A 26,386-nucleotide genomic window follows, 5' to 3' on the forward strand; every position below is an offset into this window, starting at 1 on the left:
CCACTGGTCTAGAGTGATCCTTCCACAGAGGACTCTCCTACACCGTCAGGACAGAATCCTTAGTCTCTAAATTTCAAAGCTCCTTTTATGCACCATATACCACAACCAAACCCTTCATTTTCTCCAAGTCCTAAGAATTCTTTCTCCAGTGGCCCAATCAGACTCACGACTGTGCTAGGATAGAGCTATGGGGCACATGTGAGCAAGGTGGTAAGGACACTTCCTTAGTCATTTGGTATGGCAGGGGCCAGACCTAGATTTCAATCTTTACTCTTTCTCACCTTTTTGCAGCCATAGGACCTCCATAAACCTCAATTTCTTTATTTTATTTAGAGAATTACGTGATTTATTTACCTAAAACACCTAGTGCACAGTAGACACTAAAGAAATGGTGGCGGCTCGGCGCCTGTGGCTCAAGGCGCCAGCCACATACACCCAAGGTGGCAGGTTTGAATCCAGCCCGGGCCCACCAAACAACAATGACGGCTGCAACCAAAAATAGCCAGGTGTTGTGGCGGGTGCCTGTGGTCCCAGCTACTTGGGAGGCTGAGGCAGGAGACTCGCTTGAGCCCAAGAGTTGGAGGTTGCTGTGAGCTGTGATGCCACAGCACTCTACCCAGGGGGACAGCTTGAGGCTCTTGTCTCAAAAAAAAAAAAAAGAAAAAGAAATGGTGGCTGTGAAGTTTGGTTTTTCATTTCATATGCAACACATACCAACATGTTGAGGTATTTTGATCTAGAGCTGTTTTAATGTACCCTTTAGTAAAGAGAACTAAATTAAATATTATTACCACAACTCAGATTCTCAAATAAGAATCAGGGAACTAAACTAATAGCCTTCCAGACTGTTGTGACAGCGACTTACTATGTCCTCTAAATACACAGATGACATGACTGAGGAGAAGGGCAGGAATTACAAAAGCTCTCAAAGTTTTGATTTTCTGTTCAAAAGAAATTTTACACAATCTTAGATATACACTTATGGGATTAAAAGGGGATATTTACTGTGCAGTTTTAAATTTGTATTTTGTTGCCTATGATTATATTACCTACAGTGTACTATGAATTGGTATTTTTATAATCCTGTATTTATCATGTGAATGGCCCAATTAAAAATATTCTACTTTTTGGTACTATAAAAATTAATTTGAAAAAATGCAAATATTTATAACACAGAGGAATTTGATAAACCTACTTTGGCAAATCTTCATTTATTAATTAGGATCTTCAAATAATAAAGTGGCTTAAGCCTCTCTTACCTCTAAAAAGTTCTGCCACAGCATAAAGAAATCCACTGATTATCTAGTGTGATATCAAATATGGTTGTCTCATGATAGTAAATACATATTAAACAGTAATGATGAGGACAGAGTTTTCCTTTACTGATATTGTCCTAAGCACTCTAGAAAGGTACTTGGCACAGTGAGTAGCATTTGAACCAGAGTAGTCTAACTCCCAGGCTCAGCCTCCTCCCTAGAGCACGTGTAGTGTATTGCACAGATTCAAGACCTAGATTACTTTAATCAACTTTTTGTATTCTATTTACTATTCCAAATTAATTTTATCCTTTTTAACACAAGCTTCTGAAACCAACATTTTCTTCCATAGGGTTACCGTTTGAGTGTTCTTAAAAATAAATAGCTCTTGACCCCTCCTTTAAGATGCCTCTTTTTCACCTATAAGTGAGGCTATCTTTGTTTCTTCAATTCTCCTTCAAGTTCATGGTGAATGCAGCTTCTTTCTGCTTACTCCCTTTCTCTCTGTCTTTCTCTTTCCCTCTCTGGGGCCTTTCCCCAAGTGTTTCCCTAATCTGATTCCAGCTGCTTCAGACTAGTGCCTCCAGAATGGCCCTCTGGTCTGCCACCCCTCTGTGCTTCTAGGTCTGGGTAATGCTGGAATCTACAGGCATCTGCACCCCCACTTATCCTGACTACTGTGGTTAGGAGGGGCCTCTTTTGAATGCAGACAGCTAGTCAGCCAAGTCGAAATTTATACCAGAAATCTATTACCTAATTTTTAAACAAAATGACATGAAATCAGACTTGAAGATATCAAAAACATGTCTACTTTCTGATTTGAGCAAGAAAATCTACATTGTTACTGCTTCTACCACAGAATAATTTACTGCAACAGGAGTTCTGGATCTTATGCCAAAAATGAGGTCCTATAACCAATGTCAAGGCCAATTATCTTGTGGTCGATCCCACAACAAAAGCAGACTATTGTGATTAGAGTCAGAAGCACCACCCAGAGAAGCTGGAAAGCTTCTGGGGATTTCTTAAGGTTAGTTTTTATTTTTTTTTTTCTCCCTGTGTGTCTGCTTAAATAAACTACCAGAAACTTTGTGTGTGGGCACTGAGCATCTTAAATTGGTGGGGAGACAATGACAGAAGTGATCCGCTGGGAGTGAGTTGCTGCAGGAGCCATGCTGCAAGGCTCCTTAGGACACAGCAAAGACTCACAGCCAAGCCCCTTCAGTAGGTCACTGGCCCTCCTGATCTCTTTCCCAAAAACACTGCCAGTAGCTATCCTGCAGTTTCTCATTGGGAAAGAAAAGCTCCAGCGGCTAAATTCAGAAATACTCACCCCACAGTAAAGAACTGCCTCATCTCCTGCCTCCGAGACCTCATCAGTTGCTTATACTCCCCAATCCGGAGCTTTTTGCCATCAACGATGCAGGTGCGTTTCGGTCGGGGTTTGTATTTATAGTTTGGGTACTTCTCTAAGTGGATCTTGCTTAGCCGGGCCTGCTCTTCATAATAAGGTTGCTTCTCCTGGTTGGACATGGATTTCCAGCGAGATCCTATACATAAACATATCCTTAAGTAGCAGAGTGGCCAAGTAACATATTCCAGGCAAACCCAACCAGATACACCTTCCCACCGCACTCCACTCCCCTGTACTGTGAGTAGTTCCTATTACACGTACCACTGGCCCTCTCAACTCATCTTTTAGACTATAGTGCAAAGAATGATTTTGCATATGACACATTTATTGTATTATCTCAATAATGTAAGACTTATGCTACTACATTGTTTTAAAATGTGTCTTTGCTGTTTCAAGGTCATATCCTACACTAGGGTTTTTCTCCATCTACCTGCCTCTCTCTCTCCAGAGGGTTAAAAGCCTAAACTCCCTAAGCATACCTTTGAGTATGACATGATTCTCAGGAAAGCTTCCTTGGTCCCAGAAATTCAAACATCTCCCACATCCCCTTCACTCCATGTGTAGTGAAGCTACCCTTTAATAAGATGTCAGCAGATGTGGATATCCTTTCCTATACAAAGACCTACTGTGCAATTAATTTAGTAGAATTAAAAAACTTAAACTCTCCTTAAGAAGTTGTAGCTTTAGAACTGGAAGGCACAGGCTAGAATTATATACACCATTTTCAGGTACGATAAACGCTCGCTCATTCAAAGCTGTACCGATGAAAGCACAAAAATTTTTAATAAGGTTTATACAGGAAGAAGGAAAAGCATTCACTTCACTAATATTGTTTATAAAGAATTATCTAAACACTTGATGAAGAAGGGATGTGTTTTTTTACGTGGATCAAATTGCATTTTTGTGTCTCGCTGGTGAATAAAGCGGTAACAGCTGTGCAGACGGGACGTTAACGATTCTTCCGTGGAGATTTTTCATACATAAACAAATGGAAAAGTTGTACAAATATTCTCTGAAGCCAGCTATATCCTGGTCTGCCTTAATAGCACATCCATCCCTGTTCTTTCTTAATTGTGGTGCAAAATTTGTGTAAAGGTCTATGGAGATAGGCTTCTCTGTGTCCTGCTGACTCCCAGCAGCTCAAAGTCTCCAGTTAACAGAACAGTCTTGGTACTCTTGAAATGCTTGTGCTTAAAAGTTTACATTTTAATGAATATACTTACTATACTCCTAATAATTTTTTTCACAGAATGCACACCAATAATACAGCTTCCCTATAGCAGCCAAAATGGAAACAGAGGGGTTCTGTGCCCATCTGAAAGCTTACTCATATTGCTAATAAAATGGCAGAAAAAAAGTATATGAAAATCTCAAAGTTAGATATCCGACTGTAAGGCCAAATTTTTGTTAGAATATCTTTCATTAGAAAAAAAAAGCATATGTGCATTAGAACATTTTGGTTTGAAATGTACTTAAATTTAAAGGAACAACACCTGTATTCATATCTCCGAAGCTCTAAAACTAAAATCACACTTAATTGTAGTAAGTATCCACCTTGAAATTGTTAATAAGTATCCACCTTAGCAAGTCAAAAGGAAAAAAAGAAAAGAAAAACTTGTATTTTAACATTTCATCACATTTGTTCTCATGTATGTTTTACATTTTCTTAGAGGTCACTGCCTCAAAATGTCTCCGAATCAAGTTAAATTATTTATACAGTGACAGAACATGTGTATTTGTGTGTGTCCAGATCACTGATATTTACTCAGGTTAAATATTTATTGCTTTTGAACAAAACATTTAAAAAATTAAAACCACAGTTTAAGTCTCTAATGTTTTTAGCTTCTTAAACGGCTTCCTCTGAGATTTTGTCACATCATGACAGCTTAAATAGAACAGTGCCTTCTGTGTTTTTTCTTGCTAAAGAGGAAACATGTTGACTGTAATGCCGCATGTTGAAGAAAATATGTTCAATATGTTGAGCACAATAATTCCAAACTGTATAATCTACACCAGTCGAGCTTTAAAATAATAGAACAAGGCTTGAGTTTAATCCTGAGAAACGGGAGAGTCACTGGGCAATTTACCACAAAATGGGCCTCTGCCCTGTGGTCTGGGCGCTCGACTCACTGCTATGAAATTTGAACTAGTCATGTCTTATTAAAATAAATGTAGATTTATTTTACAAGTTTTAAAGTTATCTTTAGAATCACTGTTCTATACTCTACGAATTTCACACCATTTGGGGGTTCATTTTTCGTCTTTGAGGAATTCTTTCAGTGGGACATAGGAACCCAGGAATACTAAAGCAGAAAACTGCAGGGTCCATGAGTGTTTCCAAGGCTTCGTAGCAATTTATGAATTTAAGAAGACTGAATAATATAAGGAGATAAAGCTTTTCTCCCTGATTCCTGTTTAGCAGTGACCTCTCAAGAGTGGCTAAACTCATGGTATTAGCACATAGTATAAATAGTTTTGTCTCTAAAATAACTTGTTAGCCAGTCCTGTCCTGGCACCTGGTGGATGTAAGAACTCCTCATTCTATATGCCACATTGTGGAGTGGGGCAGGCAGAGAGGATGACAAAGGCTCTTGCAGCAGCTGGCTGACCTTCACCTAATTTCTGCCAACCACAGTCTCCCTTAGGAGCCTCATTACGCCCCTGTTTCCCACTCATGGGACAGAAAGATCAGCTCCAGCTGTGCGGCTGCACTCACCTAAGATTTTGCTAATGTTGGAGTTATGCATGTCAGGGAAGGCCTGAAGGATTTTCCTCCTCTCATCCTTCGCCCAAACCATGAATGCATTCATTGGTCGCTTGATGTGTGGCTCGCTGCTGGCACGGCCGCGGGCATCCCTGTAGACTCGTGCTTCAGCCACCGTGGCACCTCCTGTTGGCCAACAATAATACTGCTGTAGTTTAGCTGCAGAGCCATTCATTGCTTTACTTCCTGTAATGTCGGGGCAGGAAGAACAAGATGAGTGCAAAGCATTATTATGTGGATAATGTAACACAGCTTCCCGCCAGGTTCAGCTGTTTTCCCTAGGTCCTTCTATTCCAAGGGACCTCTTGGAAGCAGAAGACAGTTTGGAATGATGATTCTACAGGCCCTTCTAATGTAGTCCTCAAAGACACACTCGGCAGAGTTAATTTTGTGTTTTTATACACCCACTGCATTTACGACAATCAATGGTAGGTGATGATAAAGCAATGACCAGCATGACATTTCTTTATGCTAAACTTTTCCTGCTGTGATTCCTTCCTTCAAAAGCAGGCTGTTACCTGCCATTTTAGACTTAGTTGCCAAAAACCACAGCCACCTCAAACTATATGTTTCCCTTAAATAGAATTCTGTCACGATATTGTGCCTTGACCTTCTTCTCACTGCCTGAAAGACCCTTCTACACCTTCATGCTGAATCTCACTCATCTTCCAGGTCTTACTCAAAAATGAGTTTCATAAATGAGTTAATTAATTTAATGAAAAGTATTAATTGAGCAATTGCTGTGAGCTGGGCTTTATGCCAGGATAAGGATGCAAAGGTAAATAAAACAGCTTTTGCTTTTAAGAAGCTCACAGTTGAAGGCGGGGGAGATAGATAATTATAACAAAGAGTGTAGTATGTGCTACAATATTGAAGTTAACAGGTCACCAAGAGAGCTCCAGAGGGGATGATCAGCTAAGGCCTCCTAGAAGATGTGATGTCTAAGCTGAGTCTTGAAGGATGAATAGGAATCAGTAGGTGAGGGGGGTAAGGGGGCAAAGACAGATGGGAAGGGTAATTCAAACTAAAGGAACATCATTCTCAATGATGTCCCCAGGCCACACTCATTCCTCTTGCTTTCAGGCTGCATGCCCCAAAGTAATGTTTGTTTTTCTCCCTCTGATCTTTTTACTCCATCCCCAGGAATATGAGATCCCTGAAGTTAGTGATTATGTTGTATTCATTCTTGTCTCTTAATAATTTCCCACTTAATAGATAATAAATGCTCATTACGTAAAAGTAATTTTGTTTTCAACTCAAATGAAAAAGTAGTAGACTAAGAGGTATTTATTTCAAGGGTCTGATCTATCTTTCTGTTGTTTAAGGGTAGTTCTTCAACACCTATGAAACTGTAGGTGTAGCTTCAGTTTGTATTGTAATGTAGTGTAGCTTCCAGCTGACAATAGCCATCTAAATTCCTCATGTTTTATAATTTCCAAAGAGCTGACTCTAGTAACATATTAGAATGCAAGCTCCTTAAAGATAGGACAGGGGCTGGGTCTCATTCACTGCTATATTCCTAGAATCCAGTGAAGGGCTTGGCACTTTGAATTTCAACTATCATGGCAAAATGCTTTAAATTAATGACTGACTCAATGAGTGAATGAATTAACATAGCTCCTGCTTGTTTTCATGCACCCTACCAGGTTGACACACTGAGGTATACAACGTGGCAACTACTGAGTACCCTAAAGATTGAGAACTTCTATAATGAAATCCAAAGTAGGTGGACTGAAGGTCTCAGCCAAACCTTATACGGCATAAGCAGGAAAACCTACCCCCAAACGTTTGAAATCAAATTATACATTAAAACCAACATTTCTATTTTCTGGAAAAAGTAAATCCTTTCAGTTCAGTGAAGTTATTATACAGGAATGCATGACCCAATCAATCACTGGCCTTTCCACTATATTTCTAGATACCTTGGTTAAGTAGTTATTTGTTTGTGTCAAACCCAGTAATAAATTAGAACATTAAAGTTCACTATTATTTAGAAAATATGGTCATCATTTCCTGCAAAGAAAAGACAGGACAAAAGAGTAGAAATGGCCGGTATTGTGAATGTTTTTCTCAGCACAAAGGAAGGCAGATAAGATCATGCAAAAATAACATATTTTACAAACAGCCCTTCTTTCAGCCGTCCTAGACAGAATGATCTCTTACATGAAAAGTCTCAGATCCCAAGATGCATAACTAATATGCTACCTTTTTGCCACCATACCCACAGTACATTAATTTCATTTAAAATGCACTGACCATACAGGATAAATTGATTTCACTTTATATGGGTTTGACAGCCATGTTTATTGTGAAGTGAAATGTAGTGTAGCTTCCAGCTGACAATATCCATCAACACAGGGCAATATGCTGACTGCTGGGCCAGATGAAGGCATACATTACTCTGGAAGTGAAACACTCATTCAGATACGACAGTGTCTTCTCCTGAGGATCACCACGGTAATTTATGATGCCCTCAGTGCCATTACTTTACAACTGACATGGATTCAGCAATTTATATACTGACATGCATACACATAAAAGGAGACAGGTTTGTAGAGAATGTCAGATGCAAAAACATTTCAATATTATTCTAAGTTAACTGCTATGCCACAGGTGATTAACATTTGAGATCTGCTTTTACTGTTGTAGCTTTCTCTCCACCTCTAGCAAAACCAGGCTGCTTCCATTTATTTCTTCTTTTAAAATGTGTATTTCATTGTAAATAGGAGGTTTTCATCTCCTATAGGCTGATGGAGGCTTGTTGTGGAGTTTTAGACTCTGGTTCTCATAGTACATGGATACATTCTACATCTTCTACTCCATACTAAATGATTCTCCCAGACATGCCATCCATATGCCCAATTTCTCCCCATTCATGCTATACCAGTCTTAGCATATTCTTCCTACTCTCTTCTGCTTCACCAAATTCCACATTTTTCCAGGGATAGAGCTCAGGTCCCACCTCCATCCACTGCCCTGCAGTGCCCTTTTCCCTTCCCGCCACGGTGTGTAGTATCTACAGGACACTGGCTGACACTGAATGAATTACACTGTAGATCTTTAGGACTCACAACAAATGCTCCAAGAAATTGAAAAATTCAAGCACAGTGCATAGAATTAAGAAGAGGGACAACAGAAAGTGCCTCAGGGGGTATGTACATCTCTTTTTTGTTGTTACCTCTTCTCTCACCCAGAAGGAGTGGACTGAAAAATGAATGGGGATATCTTAAGCTAAAGCAGGAATGTTGTGTGAGATGAACCAAACATTGAGAAGAAGAGACTGATCCAAGGAGACTAAAGGTTGAAACCTCTTTTAATTTGGATTTGATATTTGATCAGACATCAACAACAGCAGTTACTTTCATTACATACAAATTTGTAGTGCAGTGCCCAGATCCCTTTGCAAAACGGTAACTTGGGTAACTGTTTTCCTGTTTTTCCTTCTTTCCCCCTTCTTCCTCCTTTTACCTCCCTTCTCTCCTATCTCCCAAATATGTGGAACCCTAAGGCTATCGTCTTATGACGATGCAAACTATGCCCAGGAGGTATCCCTCCTTAATTAGGCAATGAAAGGTAACAAACCAAGTTTACATAGGAAAATGGTCTTACTCTTGCTTTCACCACCACCACTACCATCCTGAACAGGGGATCTACCCATCTTGCTCTAGACTTAAAATGCCTGAGTTAACCCTTGGCGTTGGTACAGAAAATAGAACACTGTAACTACAAATGCCCTACAAAGAAATGTTGAGGACTTCTTCTATTATGTATTTTTGCAGTGAACTTCCACAGAATTAATAGATGTATCCAGATAAGTACTGTACAGAAAGATGTTTTTCAACAAACATTTCTTGAACTGACTGTTTTGATAGAAAACGTCTCTCAAAATTACCATTTTTTTCCATTTGTAGCTGACATCTCATCTGTTACTTGAACTCAAAATGTAGGTGTGAGTTAAGCTTAGAGCCAGAATTTTAAGAAAGTAGTAGAGGCCATAAAGTTAAAAGAGCATTTAGAAAATATCCCTAAACTTCTCTAAACTTCTTTTCACGAAATAAAATGGCTATGGAATTACTGTATCAGTAGAAATATGTATGACTATGTATGTGTGTATAAATTCAGAAATTTAAAAAATTTGAAATTCTATATTTCAAAAGCCTTTTAAGTGATAAAATTCTATAGCATATTATAAATTATTATTATTTTTTTTTTTTTTTTGAGACAGAGCCTCAAGCTGTCCCCCTGGGTAGAGTGCCATGGCATTACAGCTCACAGCAACCTCCAACTCCTGGGCTCAAGCGAGTCTTCTGCCTCTGCCTCCCAAGTAGCTGGGACCACAGGCGCCCGCCACAACGCCCGGCTATTTTTTTTTCGGTTGCAGCCGTCATAGTTGTTTGGCGGGTCCGGGCTGGGGATTAGAACCCGCCACCTTAGGTGTACGTGGCTGGCGCCTTAGCCAGTTGAGCCACAGGCGCAGAGCCTATAAATTATTTTCAAAAGGTATGTTACTAGTCTGTGTATCTGAAGTCTTAAATTCACCTACTGTTATATTTAACTTTAAAAATATACACATCAAATATAATTTCATAATCATATTTTTGAAAATATTATTAAGAATAAGAATTCATTTTTAAGTTGCAATACTCTGTGTCAGAATCCACAATTGTATTGCCCTAGGAAATGTCTCATAATTCAGGAGATGTCTCATAATTCTAGGAGACAGCTTCTTTTCTTTTTAAAAGCAGAGGAGTCATTTGTGAGTTCCAAATAGGATTTCTCACGGAAAGCAATTGGAAGAAGCCTGGACCCATAGCTATGTACCTAGACACTACTGCTTTTCAGCTGACCTATGAGTCTCTAATTGCCAGTAAGAAGTCCCAAATGACAGTTACTGAAAGGCTAAGAGATTTGACAGTACCACACTAGGAACCAAGAGAAAGTAAGGCTCCTGTATTACAGGAGCTTCTACTCTGTACCACTTCCCCTGAGGAGGCAAAGATGGGTTAATTCATCTTTCATTTCCCAAGTCATAGTTTGTGTAAAGATAAACATTTGGTTAGATAAAGAATGATAGTTAATCTACAGGTAGAAAATAGAAATTGCCAAGGCAAATACCTCCTTAGGAAGCTGTGATTTGAATGATTTAAAGGGAAGACAGAAAATTGAGTTTTTCCAGGTGGGATGGAAAGAAGGCCACTTTCACCAACATAGCCTCTGGCAATGGTCCTGAACTAATCCTACAGAGGCTCCCTCCTGGGTAAATTCCAAGGGTTATCTGAGTAAATGAGTGAGTGTTTGGTGTATACATGAAGTTCTCCCTAAGGAAGAACTCTCGCTAATTTTATAGTGGGCCCAGTAATCATTTAATTAAGCACGAATTCAACAAATGCTCTTTCCTGCCCAAAGTTTAGATATACCCAAAATTGTGATGGAATGTATAAAGATAAAGAACGTATGTATTATTTTTTTCAGAAATTTGGTTCAGTGGGGGGAAGACTTATAAATAAAAACTTACAAAATAATGCTAACAAAGGTAATTTTAAAATACTACGAAGGCAGAGAAGAGAAGGTACTAACATTATGGGATGGACAGAGAGGATTCAGAGATAAAGTGTGCTAGAGAGGCATCTTAAAGGATGAATAAGAATTTACCTGAATGTGCGAGTATTCCAGGCTTAGAAATGAGTGTGAATAAAGGCACAAAGTTATAACAAAAGCACAGTAGGTTTTAGGGACTAAAAAGAAACTGGATGTGGTTTGGTATTACACAGCTAAGAGGTGAAATTAAAAAAGTAAATAGGAACCAGACTGCTAAGCACCTTGAATGCCATGCTAAGAAGGGTTTACGATTTTCAAGGGGGACAGTAACATGGACAAATACATTCTAAAAGAGATCAAAATGAGAAATTACCACTGAACAGTCTCAATGATTATTAGTGAAATGATAATAAAGAACAAACTAAAATAACATAAAACAAAATGTGACTACCTCCTTAAGGGCCCATTAAAACTTATCAGATACCATGAATGTGATAAATATGATGTATGGTAAACATAGACATAAAAGATTCTACTCTAAGATCAAGTTCTGGTAATGGCAGAATAGACCAATCCTCCAATAGATAATAATTATAAACCCTGCACCAAATATGAAAAAAATCTAAAGACACCTGAGAGCTACCATAATTAAGCAAAAATTAGAGAAGATTCAGTCCTCAAAAGAAAGGCATTCCACTAAATAAAATTCTGTTTTCATAGTTTTTACTATATAGACACCTGCCAGTCTACATAGTATGAAGTGGCTAGAATGCAAACAGTCTAACTGGATTAATGTGTCAAAGACAGAGTTTGAGCTCTCAAGTGGCCAACCTTGAACTTAGCATATATAGGAAAGATTCAAATGAGCCCCTGAAAAACAGGACTATATGTTGAAAAATCTGAAAAAAAGATTTCAGCTTATGACCATTGCCAGGGAGCCAGATTTTGAACTGGAATCCTACCAAGTTAGAAGAGATTCGTAAACATCTTAGGCTTTCCATTGATATCTCAGAAGGGCAACGCTTTAGGAGTAAATTTTATATGCCAGAACTAAAGATTAACACTAGCGCTAGAAACAAAGTTGAAACAGGCTGTCCCTAATACTGCAAAAACAAAGCCTTCACAAGTTCAATGTGATCAGCAGATAATTTAACTGCTTCCTACCACAAAAATTAAAAATATTCAGAGGAACAGAATAAAATCTAGAGTATCTATAATTTATAATTCATAGCCTACGATATATAATAAAAAAATTACTGATTATACAAACAATTAAGAAAATGTGACCAGGGACCCAACAAACAAACAAAAAAAGAAACTGGTTGAAAATTACCTAAATTTGGTGAGAAACATCAACTAAAAGTTGGGACATTCAGAGAAATGCAGGCAAAATAAATACAATGAAAATCATACCTAGACACTAAAACTGCTGGAAACCACAGACAGAAAATTCAAAATTACATACAAGGGAAGAGTAATACAAACGATGGCTGATTGTTCACTAGAAACAATGAAGGTTAATAGACCATGGAACATGTTTAGTATTCTGGAAGAAGAAGAAAAACTCGACCCAAAGTTTTATCCAGTGAATGTACGCTTCAAAAATTAGTAAGAAATACACTTTCAGATAAATAAAAGCAGAGAGAATGAGTCACCAACAAACAAATACGAAAAAAGTTACTCATGGAAATTATTCAAGATGAAGAGCTAGGCACAGTGTCTTATGCCTATAATCCTAGCAATCTGAGAGGCTGAAGCGGGTGGACTGCCTGAGCTCAGGAGTTTGAGACCAGCCTGAGCAAGAGCAAAACCTTGTCTCTACTAAAAATAAAAAAATAAACTAGCCAGCATCATGGCAGGTGCCTGTAGTTAATCCCAGCTACTTGGGAGGCTGAGACAAAAGGATCACTTGATCCCAAGAGTGTGAGGTTGCTGTGACCTATGATGCCATGGGACTCTAACAAGAGCAACAAATTTGACTCTGTCTCAAAAAAAAAAAAAAAAAAAAAGAAAAAAGAAAGAAAAAGATAAACTGGTTATACAAAAACAAAGAACATCAAAAATAATGTGACTCTTTTTTCTTCTCCAGATTTCATTAATAAACAATCGATTGTTTAATGTTTTTAAAAGATGAGAAATTATTTAATACAAAATATAACATCATATTGTGGGATGTATAACATGTTGTAAACTAAAAATAAAATCCTAATCATCTAATCTACCAACTTTTGAAAGGACTTCTGTCGGCCAAGGGGACCTTCTACGTGCTCCACAAAATCTTAAAAGTAAGTTCGTGGTCATGAAGGAAAGGGAGATCCAAGACAGGCCTCATTACACCTGCTCCCTTTTGGAGTACAAATACAACTGACCAACATTAATGATGAAACAGAAATCATAAGAGTAGCAAAAACAGACTCTTTGTGACAATTAGATAGTAAATTTTCAACAGTACCTAAGGCCATGCAAGGCAAAGATTATATCACACCTATAAGCCATCAATTTACTTAACAGATCACTTGAGTCTGTATATTATGGCTTGTCTCCTATTAACAGATTTCCTTATTTAACATAAAACATTCCAAGCCTTTAGACAAAGCTTTATTTCTTTAACTAATTTAACCAAGGAATCTCTGAACCCACTTTTAACCTGTAAGGCCCCACTTTGAGATGTCCCACCTTTTCAGGCTAACCTAATGGACACCTTCCATGTATTGATTTATGGTTTTTTCTTCAATTCTTGTCTCTGTGAAATGTATAAAACCAAATTATAACCCACACTTACTCAAAGCTCCTTGAGTGTGGCTCCATGGGCCAAGGGTCATTCACATTCAGATCAGAATAAACCTCTTTAAATTATTTTACAGAGTTTGAGTTATTTTCTATTAACAATATGAAGAGGTAAAATATGGGATAATAATATCATATTATCACAAAGGATGAAGTTAGTAAATGGAATTAAATTGTTAAAACTTTATTTTATGCAAAGTGGTAAAATTTTAACTGTAAGGATACTCAGTGAAGGATTCATAGTGAACCCTGAGAAAAGCAATTTAAATAAATACAGCAATATAGCTAAAAAGCCAACAAAGCAATTCAAATGGAGGACTTAAAAAAGATTCAATTAATACAAAGGAAGGCAGGGAAGGAGAAACAGAAGCTAAAAAACTGAGGAACAAATAGAAAACAAATAGCAAATTATGAGACCCAAGCCCATCAAATTTAATAATCACATTAAATAGGAATAAATTAAATAATCCAATTAAAAGTCAGAGGTTTTCAGGGTAAAGAATAGAAATCAATGAAATAGAACAGAGACACCATAAAGACAATTTAAACCCCCAAGCATCAGTAGTTTGGAAAGAAAACAATAAAAGTGTTAAACATCAAGTAAGACTGATCAATAGACAAAGAGAGAAAACAAGAATACCAGTATTGGGACATAAAGAGGGAATTTCACTATAGATACTATACACATGAACAAGTTAAGAAGGGAATATTATGAACAACTTAATTTTTTTTTTTTTTTTTTGAGACAGAACCTCAAGCTATAGCCCTAGGTAGAGTGCTGTGGCATCACAGCTCACAGCAACCTCAAACTCTTGGGCTGAAGTGATTCTCTTGTCTCAGCTTGCCAAGTAGCTGGGACTACAGGCATCTGCCCCAATGTCCGGCTATATTTTGGTTGTAGTTGTCATTGTTTGGCAGGCCTGAGCCAGATTCGAACCTGCCAGCTCTGGTGTATGTAGCTGGTGACTTAGTCACTTGAGCTACAGGTGCCACTGAATAACTTAATTTCAATACATTTGACAACTTCAATAAAATAAATGAACAAATTTCCTTTAAAGATGCAAACTACCAAAAGTTACTTAAGAGTAAATGGAAAACGAAAATATTCTGATAGCTAATAAAGCAATTGAATTTATAATCAAGAACATTCCCACATAGGAAACTCTAGTCCCAAATGGTTTAACTAGCAAATTCTTTTAAACATTTAAGGAACATAGTAATCATAATCTTACACAAATAGAGAAAGCAGAGGAAGAAGAAACACTTCCCACTTATTTTCATGAGGCACCACACCCTGACAGAGGTTTGAATATAAATGCAACAATTGTTAATAAAATGTTGATAAATTGAATTTAAAAAATGTAAAATAGATAACATATCATGATAAAGTAGGATTTACCTCAGGAATGTAAGATTAGTTTAACATTTAAAAATTAGGCAATGTAATTCATTATTACATTAGGTAATGTAATTTGTTATTACAACAACAACCCCCCCACACACAATGGGTTCAGAAAATGGCTTTGACAATATTCAATACTCATTCATGATATAAATGCTCGGGAAATTTAGTATTAGAAATGAACTTCTTCAGTCTGATAAAGGACATTTAAGAAAAACCTACAGGCAACATCATACTTAATAGTGAACTACTGAATGCTTTCCCCAGAGAGACAAATAAAGCAACAATCTCCACTTTCATCATTGTTAATCGACAATTAAAGAACCAAAAATATACAAATTAGAGAAAGTTTGATTTTGAAAAGGAATAAATATTATCTAATAAACATTATATAAATAAGTACCATAATTACATAAAAAATCCCAACGAACTTATAAGATAATTGTGACAACTATAAGTGAATTTAGCAGTATCACAATATATACTAAAAATATAAACATTAAACACATTTCTATACACTAGCAGCAAACAATTACAAAATAATTTTTTAAATGTACATTTATAATAGCACCAGAAAATAAAATATTTAGAAATAAATTTAACAAAAAAAGGATTCAAAACATCTATACTAAAAGCAATACAATGTTTGTGACTTAAAGAAGACCTGAATAAATGGAAGAATAGACCATATTTATGAACCAAAAGACTTAATATTGTTAGGATATCAATTCTTAACAAATTTTTCCGTATATTTAACTCAATACCAATAAAGTTTCCAAAAGACTTTTTTACAGAAATTGACAAGTGGATTTTGAAACCTCTATGAAAAATAAGCCAATAAGGATAGCCAAAGCAAACTTGAGGATTCGAAGTACCTTAATAAAGACTCAGGCTTTATTAAAGTGGGAAATGATAGTTTTTTCAACAAACAGTGCCAGAGCAAATTAATAAACATATTGAAAAAAAAAAACAAACATTGACCTCTTATCATACACTATACCTAACAAGTAATTTGAGGTGAATCATGACTTAACACTAAAAGTAAAAATTATAAGGCTCTTCAAAAAATACATAGGACAATATTTTAGTGACCTCAAAGTAAAAGATTCTTAGATGTAGTATGTAAATAAATATACCAGAAAACTTATAAACTTTTTTGAAATTAAAACTCTGATCATCAAAAGTCACTAGTAAGAAAATGAAATGTCTTTAGTTGATCATAATATGTAAAAAAGTAAATAAATTAATAAAAAAATGAAATGTTAAAGAGCACATTGAAAAAAATATACACAATATACATATCTGATAAGAACCTGCAGCCAAGATATAAGCAATTTTAAAAGTAGTTTTTAAATGGGCAAAAGACTTGAATGTATGCTTTATAGAAAAGGATATAATTATGGCCAATGAGCACATGAAAGGGTAATTAACAACATCAGGAAAATGCAAATGAAATGCCATTTCATATCCACTAGAATGGCATAAACATCAAATGTCCATAAGGGTAGGGAGCAACTAGAACTCTACTACATCATTGGTGGAAGTATGAAATGGCATGACCATTTTCTGGCAGTTTCTTCTAAGTAAAATATGTTTTTGCCTATGACCTAACAAAGATTTCTGTCCACAAATAGACATATAAAAATATCATTGCAGTTTTATTACTAATAGAAAAAAATGCAAAAAATTGGAGAATGGACAAATTGTGGCATATCCATACAATATATAATAAAACTGTTTTAACTGTTAGTCTTAAGAAAAAAAGTAAAAAGCAAAAAACAAAAAAAAAAAAATAGAAAACCAATCAATTGACAAAAAAGTGCTCTTTTTTTGAAAGGCTCTTTTTTCTGTGGACCTGAGAGGTACATGGTATATTCGGGCCATTGTGAACACAAAGATGGTCTCATTCACCAAAAAATAATCATTAAGAAGGGGGAAAATCCCCTATAATTGATTGTTTAAAACTAAAAGGAGACTTAGTGTATAGAAATGTATTTAATTTTTATATTTTTAGTATAGTTGTTTAATGTTGCTGTCGGTTTGCTTGACAGAACTGTTGACAATCAAAGTATTACAGACTATTTCAGTCTACCAACAGAATAGTGGATATTCTCTTGTAGGACTTCAGAAAGAGTTACATGATACATTTAATAGTCCCTTATTTGGATTAATAGAGAAAATGATGACGAGTGCATCAGAAACAACAATGTAGAAGATGAAGGAATTTCAGAAGGGGATACGAAAAATTAGGGAAGGAGGCTCAGCAGCCATAGCATAGTGGTTATGGCGCCAGCCACATACACCAATAGTGGCAGGTTCGAACCCAGCCTGGGTCAGCTAAATAACAATGACAACTGCAACAAAAAGTAGCCGGGCGTTATGGTGGGTGCCTGTAGTCCCAGCTGCTTGGGAGGCTGAGGCAAGAGAATAGCTTAAGCACATGAGTTTGAGGTTGCTGTGAGCTGTGATGCCATGGCACTCTACCAAGGGTGACATAGTGAGACTCTGCCTTAAAAAACAAAAGAATTAGGAAAGGACAAAAGTATTAATATTATAGAGGTTGGATTTTTTTCCCACATGTTTACCCAACCAAATCTACCTTAACATGGTAGCAGTCCAATCTACCAACAGCTGCCTGTCTGTGATCATGGAAGCCTTTTTGCTAAGTTCTTATTCCTTATGGAATGTGAACTTACTTTCATCATAGGAAGGCTACTTGGAATTCAGATTTGATTTATTCTAGCAAAAAAAAAAAAAAAAGATTTGGCTATCCCAGTGGTTTACTTGGCAGGAAAAATGCATTCCATGGCTGAGCAAGAGCCTTAATCGTTAGGGAAGTGATGTGTTCATCTTCTGAGAAGAAGGGATGCCAGGGGTAGAGAGTATGCTTTACTTTCTATGTATTTTTATAAAAAATTAGCTAGGTAGGTTACAAAGAGTAACCTATCAGTAGAATGACTTGAGAAAGGCAATACAAAATATGGATGCATAATTCTTCTGAGCTGGGGACAGGTGACTGGAACAAAAAGTGACTTCCTTTGGCACTTCAATTGTTAATTCTTCATTTGACCAATATAGAGAAAGACCACAGGTAAATTTTCATTTCCCTGTTTTTATCTTATGGTTCCTTCTTTTTCTTTTCTTTTCTTTCCTTTTTTTTTTTTTTTTGAGACAGAGTCTCACTCTGTTGCCCCAGGCTCGAGTTCTATGGTGATTTATAGCTTACAGCAACCTTAAACTCTTGGGCTTAAGGAATCCGGGGCCACTGCGCCCAGCTTCATCATAAGGTTAAAGACTCCACTAAAAAATACCCTATTTTCTTCAGCAATTAAAACATATCTATACTAAGAAATTCACTGAGTAAATGAGAGAGAGGGTGATCAACTGATAGATACATGGTAGAGAGAGAGAGAGAGAGAGAGAGAAAGAGAGAGAGTTACACATGGTATATACACATGAAGAAAAAAAAATTCCACTGGGCACTTGGAAAACAGACATTTCATTAACCAGAGTACCAAAGCATTTCTTTGAAGAGAAATTTATCTTTTTGATAGATTAGGCCAGAGGCCAGTTTCCAGGATAGGAATACAAGGTAAACTAAGCAATGTGAACTAAAAATCTTAAGGCTCCCCACCTCAGCAACTGACTGACTGGACCCCTTCTTGGCCAAGAGGATCCCTAAAACTAAGTTGCTGGCCGTGAGAAAGGAGATCAGACCTGCTTCATCATGCCCCATCCCCTTATTAAAGATGTCCTCTGTGATTCATTAACAGGCCTGAGGCTATTCAAGACTGACCAAGTCCTTGATACACATAACAAACCACTTGAGTCTGTCTGGTACTTTGTCTCTGATTAACAGACCCTTTACCTCAAGCATTCCTTTTCACTGACTCCTATTCTTTTAGAAAAGGCCTCAGTCTTTCAGTCAATTATCAGCTAAAGGATCTTTAAACCCATCTCTAGCCTGGGAGCCCCTCCACTTCCAGACGTCCCACCTTTTTGGGACACACCAATGTACATTTTCCACGTTTTGGTTTATGACCTCACCTGTAATTCCTGTCTCCCTAACATGCATAAATCCAAGCTGTAACCCACCACCACAAGTTCACTTGCTCAAGGCCTCTTAGATATGGCTCCAGGTCATGGTCCTCAAATTTGGCTCAGAATAAACGTCTTTAAATTATTTCACAGAGTTTAGCTTCTTTTCTGGTGAAGTAATTTTGCACAAAATAGTATGTATTTACAAAGTGTGCCTTCACTAAATACATTATCTTGATCTTCTTTACTATACTTTAAATTGGGTAGAAGGGCTGATGTCATTTCACTCACTTTAAAGATAAGAAAACCAAGGCTCAGAGAGGTTATATCTCCTTCTGAGATAACTGGTTGCCGATATACTGCTAATAAGGAACAGAGCCAGATCTAGAACCTCAGTCTTCTGACTTTTCATCTAGTGCATTTCCCATACTCTAAAGCTACCCCTAGGCACTACTGAATGATCTGAAACAACCATGAATTTCAAAGCCCACCATTTTTTGGCAGGAACATTACTTCTCCTGTTAAGGATTCTACTTCCCTGAACATCTAAGCACATTAGAAGAGCTCATTACCAGTTATGAAGTTCATGCCACTAATTAGTCTCTGAAATATTGCCCCACCAAAGATGCAAGGGCATGCAAAGAAAGTACTCAGGACTGAAATTATAGCAGGGATTAAAACAACACTAAATTAATGCATTCCTCGGTTGCAGGATTATGAGCAAGTGTTAGTTACGGATAAGGCTTCTATTTTTTTTTTCTATTAGAAACTTCATTCTCTTTAAAAGATCAACAAGAAGAACTAAAAGGGAATTCCCTAAGGTCAGCTCTGAGGAAACATAAACCTCTAATTCAATAACTCTGCTACTGCTCTGAAAAAAGGCTTTATTATTGCAACATCCATATGGAGCCAATTGGACATTAATGACTAATCAATCCCTCCCCTTTCTATTCTACTTAAAGTGTCACAAACCATGTTTAGATTAGCCCATTTCCTGCTTAGGATTGCTCAAGATGTCTTTTGTTCTTTCAGGACCTGCCTGATGGAGGCAGCTTAAACAAACACGCGACCAGAGTGGCGCAGGAGTTATAAAGTGCCATATGTGAGTGAACAAAGGGGCCATACTAAAGCCTTTTGTGGTATTTGTTAATGTTTTTCATCTGAGCTTAAAAAGGCTTAATGACTTTGTGGTGAGCTGATGCATGTGGCTCGTGGCTTTGCAAAATGAAGGAAATTCTAACCATTGATACACCAGTCTGTATTTTCAAGTCTCTTGCTTTTAGATTTGATGCTTGTGTTTACTTTAAAAAAAAAAAAATCAAGTTATATTTATTTTACGCAGATAGCTAAACAGAGTCCTTCATCTTGTTACAACTATACAACCCCAGGGCAGCTGAGATAACGTATGTGCTTTTTTATTTTAATGAGCTGAAAGTAGCACAGAACATCAAATATTCCACTTATTACCTACGTGCTGTATGTATACACAGGAGGAGGGCTTATAGACTGTTGAGCCCAGGCAAGAAGGCATCATTTAAGTTTGAACCAGAGACTACTGAGGATGAAAGAAGATAATAATAAGTTCCGGCTTCCTAAGTTTTTGGGAGAACCAGGCTCAGGTTCAAGAAGATGATCTTGGAGAATAAAGAGGCTGGTAAAAAGCTGTAGACTAAATTCCTGTTGTTATTCAGTAGCTTCTGAGTTCATTCGCCCCCCCAGCTCCTGTCACAGACACTACATGAAACTAAGAAGCACAAACCAAGATGAAGCAAATCTCTGAGTTGGTTACAAAGGTACTACTAAATCCATTCTTTCGTTTCAGTCCTTGTCAATTGCTTCAGCCCTCACTGTCTCTGCTGAACTATTATAAAAACTAGCCTTCTGATTGATATTCTTACTCTCAGTTTTTAGTCCTTTAACTTCCACTTAAATACCTCTTCCTAATTTTAGCCAGAGTGATGGGTTACCAGTACAATTCTAACTAGGCCACTCCTGCATTTAAAACTCTTCAATGGCTCCCTAATGCCACAAGATGAAGTCCAAACTTGTTAATTATAGCACACACAACTCTCCATGACCTGGCATTCTCCTTACAGCTCTAGTACCGTCTCTGGCTACCCTGCTTAAAACAGTTTTGTTTTATAACTTTGAACTATTTCTAGTTCTCCACACGTTGTGTTGTTTGATGATAGGGATCTGAGTTTTGCTTTCCTATTATTACCTGCCCATCTTGTAATCACTCATTACTGAAGATTTATCTCTGGGATTATCTATTCCATGGAAATCTTACCTGATTGTCAGATTAGACTAAGGCTAACAGGCTCCCATAAGTGGTACCCTACGCTTATCTCCATCTTAACATTTACCATATTTTATTCAAATTATCAATTTTATGTACCTACCTTCTTCTCTAGACTTTGCACTCCAAAAGGGTAGTAAGTGCATTAATCTTATCCATAGCTGTATCCTCAGGGTCAAGTACACAGGCTGGGACCAGGTAAAGACTCAAAGGTTTCTTGAGATGGCAGAGAATAGTAGACATCTTCAACAGTGAGAATTTTAGAGTGAGATGGCCATCAGATGGTCACCTATTCTATTAATATCCAGGAAGTTTTATAATCAGATCTTTTACAAATCTCATTTTATTTCTTATATTCTGTTGAATGTTTTGCCTTACTTGAGTCCTCTATAAAATGAGAATGACTTTAATAGGTAAAATGTACCTAAACGTAACTGATGTTATTTAGTTCTAATTTTATTTCTTTCCTTGACTTGCCAAACTTCACAATTCTGAGATCTTAACCTCCTCACTTCTAGGAAAACCTTGAAGGTAAGGCAAGTCTGAGTGTGTGTTTGGGTTTTTTCTGAGCAGGGGTGGTATCCTACAGTTCAGTTCTGAAGGTCTGAGCTTTTTCAGAAAATTAAATCTGAAAACTATTCTAATGTATGTATGTATGTGCAGTGTGTAAACACACGTATATGTATATTTTATACATGTATGTTGTACACCTGTGTATATTTATATACTCGAATGAACATACGATGGGACCTTCCTTAAATGGCAGTCATTATAAAATGGGTAAAACACGCTTACAGAATTACAGAGCTCTAACATAAGAGGGATATTAAAGATCACTTAATCCATACTCCTCATTACACATGAGGAAACCTTGAGGTTTAGAGAGGTTAATTGGCCAAGTTGCATAGTTAGTAAATGGCAAAAGCACAAAGGGACCTCAAATGTAACTATCCCCAAAGTTTCACACTTACCATCAAAACAAGTTTCTAAAATGGTCAGTTGGATTGTTTCAGTGGCGTCCAGACTGAGCTTTAAAAACTCCTAACATAATTAATTTGAATTGGCCTCTCTTCATTTCATTTGTTCCAGGGAATCTATCCTTTATTAGAATGGGAGATGCAAATCATGGGTGCAGTAAAAGTAAACTTTTTAAGGTTAGGGTTATGGAATAGATAGTATTAGGAGAAGATGGCACAAGGATTTTGGACAATCTAATCTTAAGAACCACCAATAATTCTTCACCCTGAAACTGGTGAAAGTATTTGAAAAGTGCCTAATATTTCCCTGATTTGAAAGATTTTTAAAAGACATTCTATATTTAATCTATATCTATATTTAATTGAATTTTTCTTCTTTTTAATGAAAACCATAAAGAAAACTACTCCCCCAAAATGCGGCTAATTTGGTCAGCTCATCTTAGAGAAAAATGGGAGGCAGTATGGCTCAGATGCTATGTAGACAGACAGATCGAGTTTACATTGTAGATTTGATCTTTCCCAGCTAAGTAAGCTTGGATAAGTTATTCTTCTGTAAACTATAGTCACATCTACCTATAAAAGAGAGCTAATAATTTCTTCTTTTAGCATCTTTACAAGGAATAAATGAGAGTACATGTAAGTTTTCTAGTGTAGTGACCAGAACCCAGACCCACTCACTAAACAATAGTTCCCTTCAGAAATAGTGGCAATAGTAATAGCAACAAATAGTAGATTAGAATGTTTATTTCCGTAAGAACAACATAACAGGTGCTTAACTCATATTTGTTCACTTTCTAGACTTTCCTCATACCTGGGTGATGTTTCCTATACTGTACATCCTGTTGTTCAGGTAGTTATAAAGTAAACCCACAAATTAGCTGGAGAGTGCAATGTACTCTTATGGAGCTTCTCTTGTGCCTTCAAGCTAAAAATATATTTCAAAAAGTTCTCTATGATAAAGACTAAGATGCAATGGATAGGCATGAGGTCAACCAAGAAAGACCATCCCACATCTCCCCAGTTCACATACGTGGGAACATTAACCAAACCACACTGCCCACCGAGAACCAGGAAAAAGGAAGAGACCATTATCTGGTGAATTTACAGCTTAGCTTTTTCTAAAGGATGCTTTGGAATGACAAAGCATTAGAATTATTGACTATGAAACTATAAAACATGGAGGGCAAGGAAGTCTCAGGAACATTTGCCAGTTGTTCTTTTCTCCTTACTAATAAGTCTGTAACTCTGCAGCATGGAGCAGCTATTATTCTGTTTTATTTTGTCCTCTTGTGGGATCAACTTTCCCGCAGAACAGTGAGCTTATATTGAAGCACCATTTCTCCACCACAAAAGTTAAAAAAAAAACAAAAACTATATCTAGATGTATTAAAACCAGCAAGCTTCAATTTGTATTTTTAATATAATTTTTAAATGGTTAGAAATATTGCTTATGAAATGCTTCTCTCCAGGGCTGAGACTTGGCAAATGAAGTTTTATTAGTTAAGAGTTACTTTTTAGAGCTTATTCCTAAATGGAACAGTTTATAGTATAATGCAAATGGTGACACATTCTTATACAATCTCTCCCCTTTGTGACATGACCTGACACAGTAGGGCATCATGAGTAAAGTGTAAATATCCATTGGAAAGAAAAACGTTAATTTAAAAATTACTTTTTTTTTTTTTGAGATGGAGCCTCAAGCTATCCCCCTGGGCAGAGTGCCATGGCATCACGCTCACAGCAACCTCCAACTCCTGGGCTCAAGCGAGTCTCCTGCCTCAGCCTCCCAAGTAGCTGGGACTACAGGCGCCCGCCACAACGCCTGGCCATTTTTTGGTTGCAGCCATCATTGTTGTTTGGTGGGCTCGGGCTGGGGATTCGAACCCACCACCTTACGTGTATGTGGCTGGCGCCTTAGCCGCTTGAGCCACAGGCGCCGAGCCTAAAAATCACTTTTCTAAGTGAGAGGTGTCTGCACTCACGTAAAGACATGTTTCAGTCACAGAAGACAAAGTGAAAATCATACTTCCATGTGTAATATATCCAGGAGGAGAGGAGGAGTTATTTTTCACATGATTTGGATGAAAACTGACCTAATACTTGCTCATCTTTCTCATGTTGTAACACGGAAAGACACCCAGTTGAAAATTCCTCTGAAAGGATGTTGAAGAGAACAGAGGACTAAAGAGACTAACAGATCTCCAAGACCGACCTAACCGCTCCATTTCCATTATTCTTAACCTCTGTAATCTAAGTCAATCTTGAACAATTAAAGGTTAATGCCTCTTTGATGTCAAAGTCCAAAGTCCTCAGCCTGGCATTCGGGACCTCTGCAACGTGGAACCAAGCTAGTTCTACAACATAGTCATTTTAATGAGTGTAGGTATGTGTAAGACTTTGTGTTGGGCTTGGTGAAGAACACAAAGATAAAAAGAGATGATCCTTCCCTCCTGGAGCTTCCTTGGGAATGCCCACATGCTTAGTGTCTGCTCGTATTATTCCCTCAAGTGAAAGACCTTCATCTTCTCTTTGCTATCCAAACCTAAGCTTACCTTCAGCCTTCTACTGTTGTCGACAATGCACTTCTTTTCTGTTTCCTAACAATGTACTTGAACGTGTAATGCTTTAACTTGCTTTGCTTTCTATGTGTGCTAAATTTGTAATCCCAACTGTATTACCAGCTCTTGAAGAATACGATGTAGTATATATGGTTAAAAAATATATATATATATATCTTTCCCTCCATGGCCATAACAGTACTGTGTATATAAGAGATAATCAGTAAATTATACCTTAGTTGAACATGTGGGTAAAACTGAAGATTGGGAGGCCTAGAGTAGGGATAGATGCTAGTTGAAAAGACCTGGTTTCTGGCACTGGAGATTCAGTGGACAGAGGACCATCTCTAAAGAGTATGAAAATAACAGATAATGGGTGTAAGCAAAAAGGATAGACAAGCAGAGTAAAATGAGACAAGGATCTAGAAAAAGGAAACATTCAAATGCAGTCTTGTGTCACTTAACGATGTGGTTATGTTCTAAGAAATGCATCAGGCAATTTGGTCATTGTGAAAACATCACAGAGCACACTTAACAAACCCAGACGGTACAGCATACTAACACTGAGGCTACATGTATAGCCTATTGCTCTTAGGCTACAAGCCCATACAGTGTGATACTATACTGAATACTGTAGGTGACTGTCCCACGGTGGTAATTATTTGTCTATCTAAACATTCTAAACGTAGAAAAGATTACGATCCCATATGGTATCATAATCAGATATTATATTATAGGACCACTGCTGTATATGTAACCCATCTTTTGCATAAATATTGTTATGTCCTGCCTGACTGTATAAGAGTATTTTGGCTAAAAAATTAAATAAATAAAAAGTCAGTAACAGAAAATGGGGGAGGGCTGGGTGGGCACTGGCTTTCTGAAGTAAGTTAGAAATACAGTTATCAGAACTTGAAGAGAAGGAAAGGGTCAATTAGGAAAAAAGTTTGGTCTCAATTTCAATCTTAACCTTGAGCAGAGAGAATTTAAAAAGCATTCAGAATTGTCCTGATTCTCTTAAAATACCATCAGCTTGAGGAGAGGCTGAATTCCTCAGCCTACAGGTAGAAAGTAAAGTGTCTCTTGCTGTCAGGAGAAAGAATTCTGGGACAGGGACCCAGGCATTATCCATGTCTCAAAAGTTAAAGAGCCAGTCTAAACATGGCAGATTATGACTGGCTTTGCAGTCCTATGGAGAACATGTGCTAGCTGTTCTTCTCTGGGGTCTAATTTTCATGGTAGATGATATTAATCTATTGTCATGCAGTTGCTTAAGTAAGTTGGGGAAGTACAGTTGTCCTTCTCTAACTAAGGCAGTTTAGTTCCGGACCCCCTATGCAAATGCTCACATCCTTG

At 37.2% G+C, this 26,386-nt stretch overlaps 1 protein-coding gene across 3 annotated transcripts in view; it reads right to left on the bottom strand.

Annotated features, from left to right (window-relative positions):
- The window catches only part of SOX6 (SRY-box 6), a 499,579-nt gene that overhangs the window by 10,093 nt on the left and 463,100 nt on the right, over positions 1-26,386 (bottom strand). For 2 of the 3 annotated variants that reach the window (XM_003781136.3, XM_003781135.2), the window contains 2 exons: positions 5,384-5,617; positions 2,587-2,803 (listed from right to left, as the gene is read on the bottom strand). In XM_003781136.3, the coding sequence (XP_003781184.1) occupies positions 2,587-2,803; positions 5,384-5,617 (451 nt within the window). The remainder of the gene's footprint in view (positions 1-2,586; positions 2,804-5,383; positions 5,618-26,386) is intronic. The other variant, XM_003781137.2, reaches the window with a different exon arrangement.

Source organism: Otolemur garnettii, unplaced genomic scaffold, assembly GCF_000181295.1.
Source record: "Otolemur garnettii isolate 467f Iridium unplaced genomic scaffold, OtoGar3 scaffold00001, whole genome shotgun sequence".
Taxonomy (NCBI): Eukaryota; Metazoa; Chordata; class Mammalia; order Primates; family Galagidae; genus Otolemur; species Otolemur garnettii.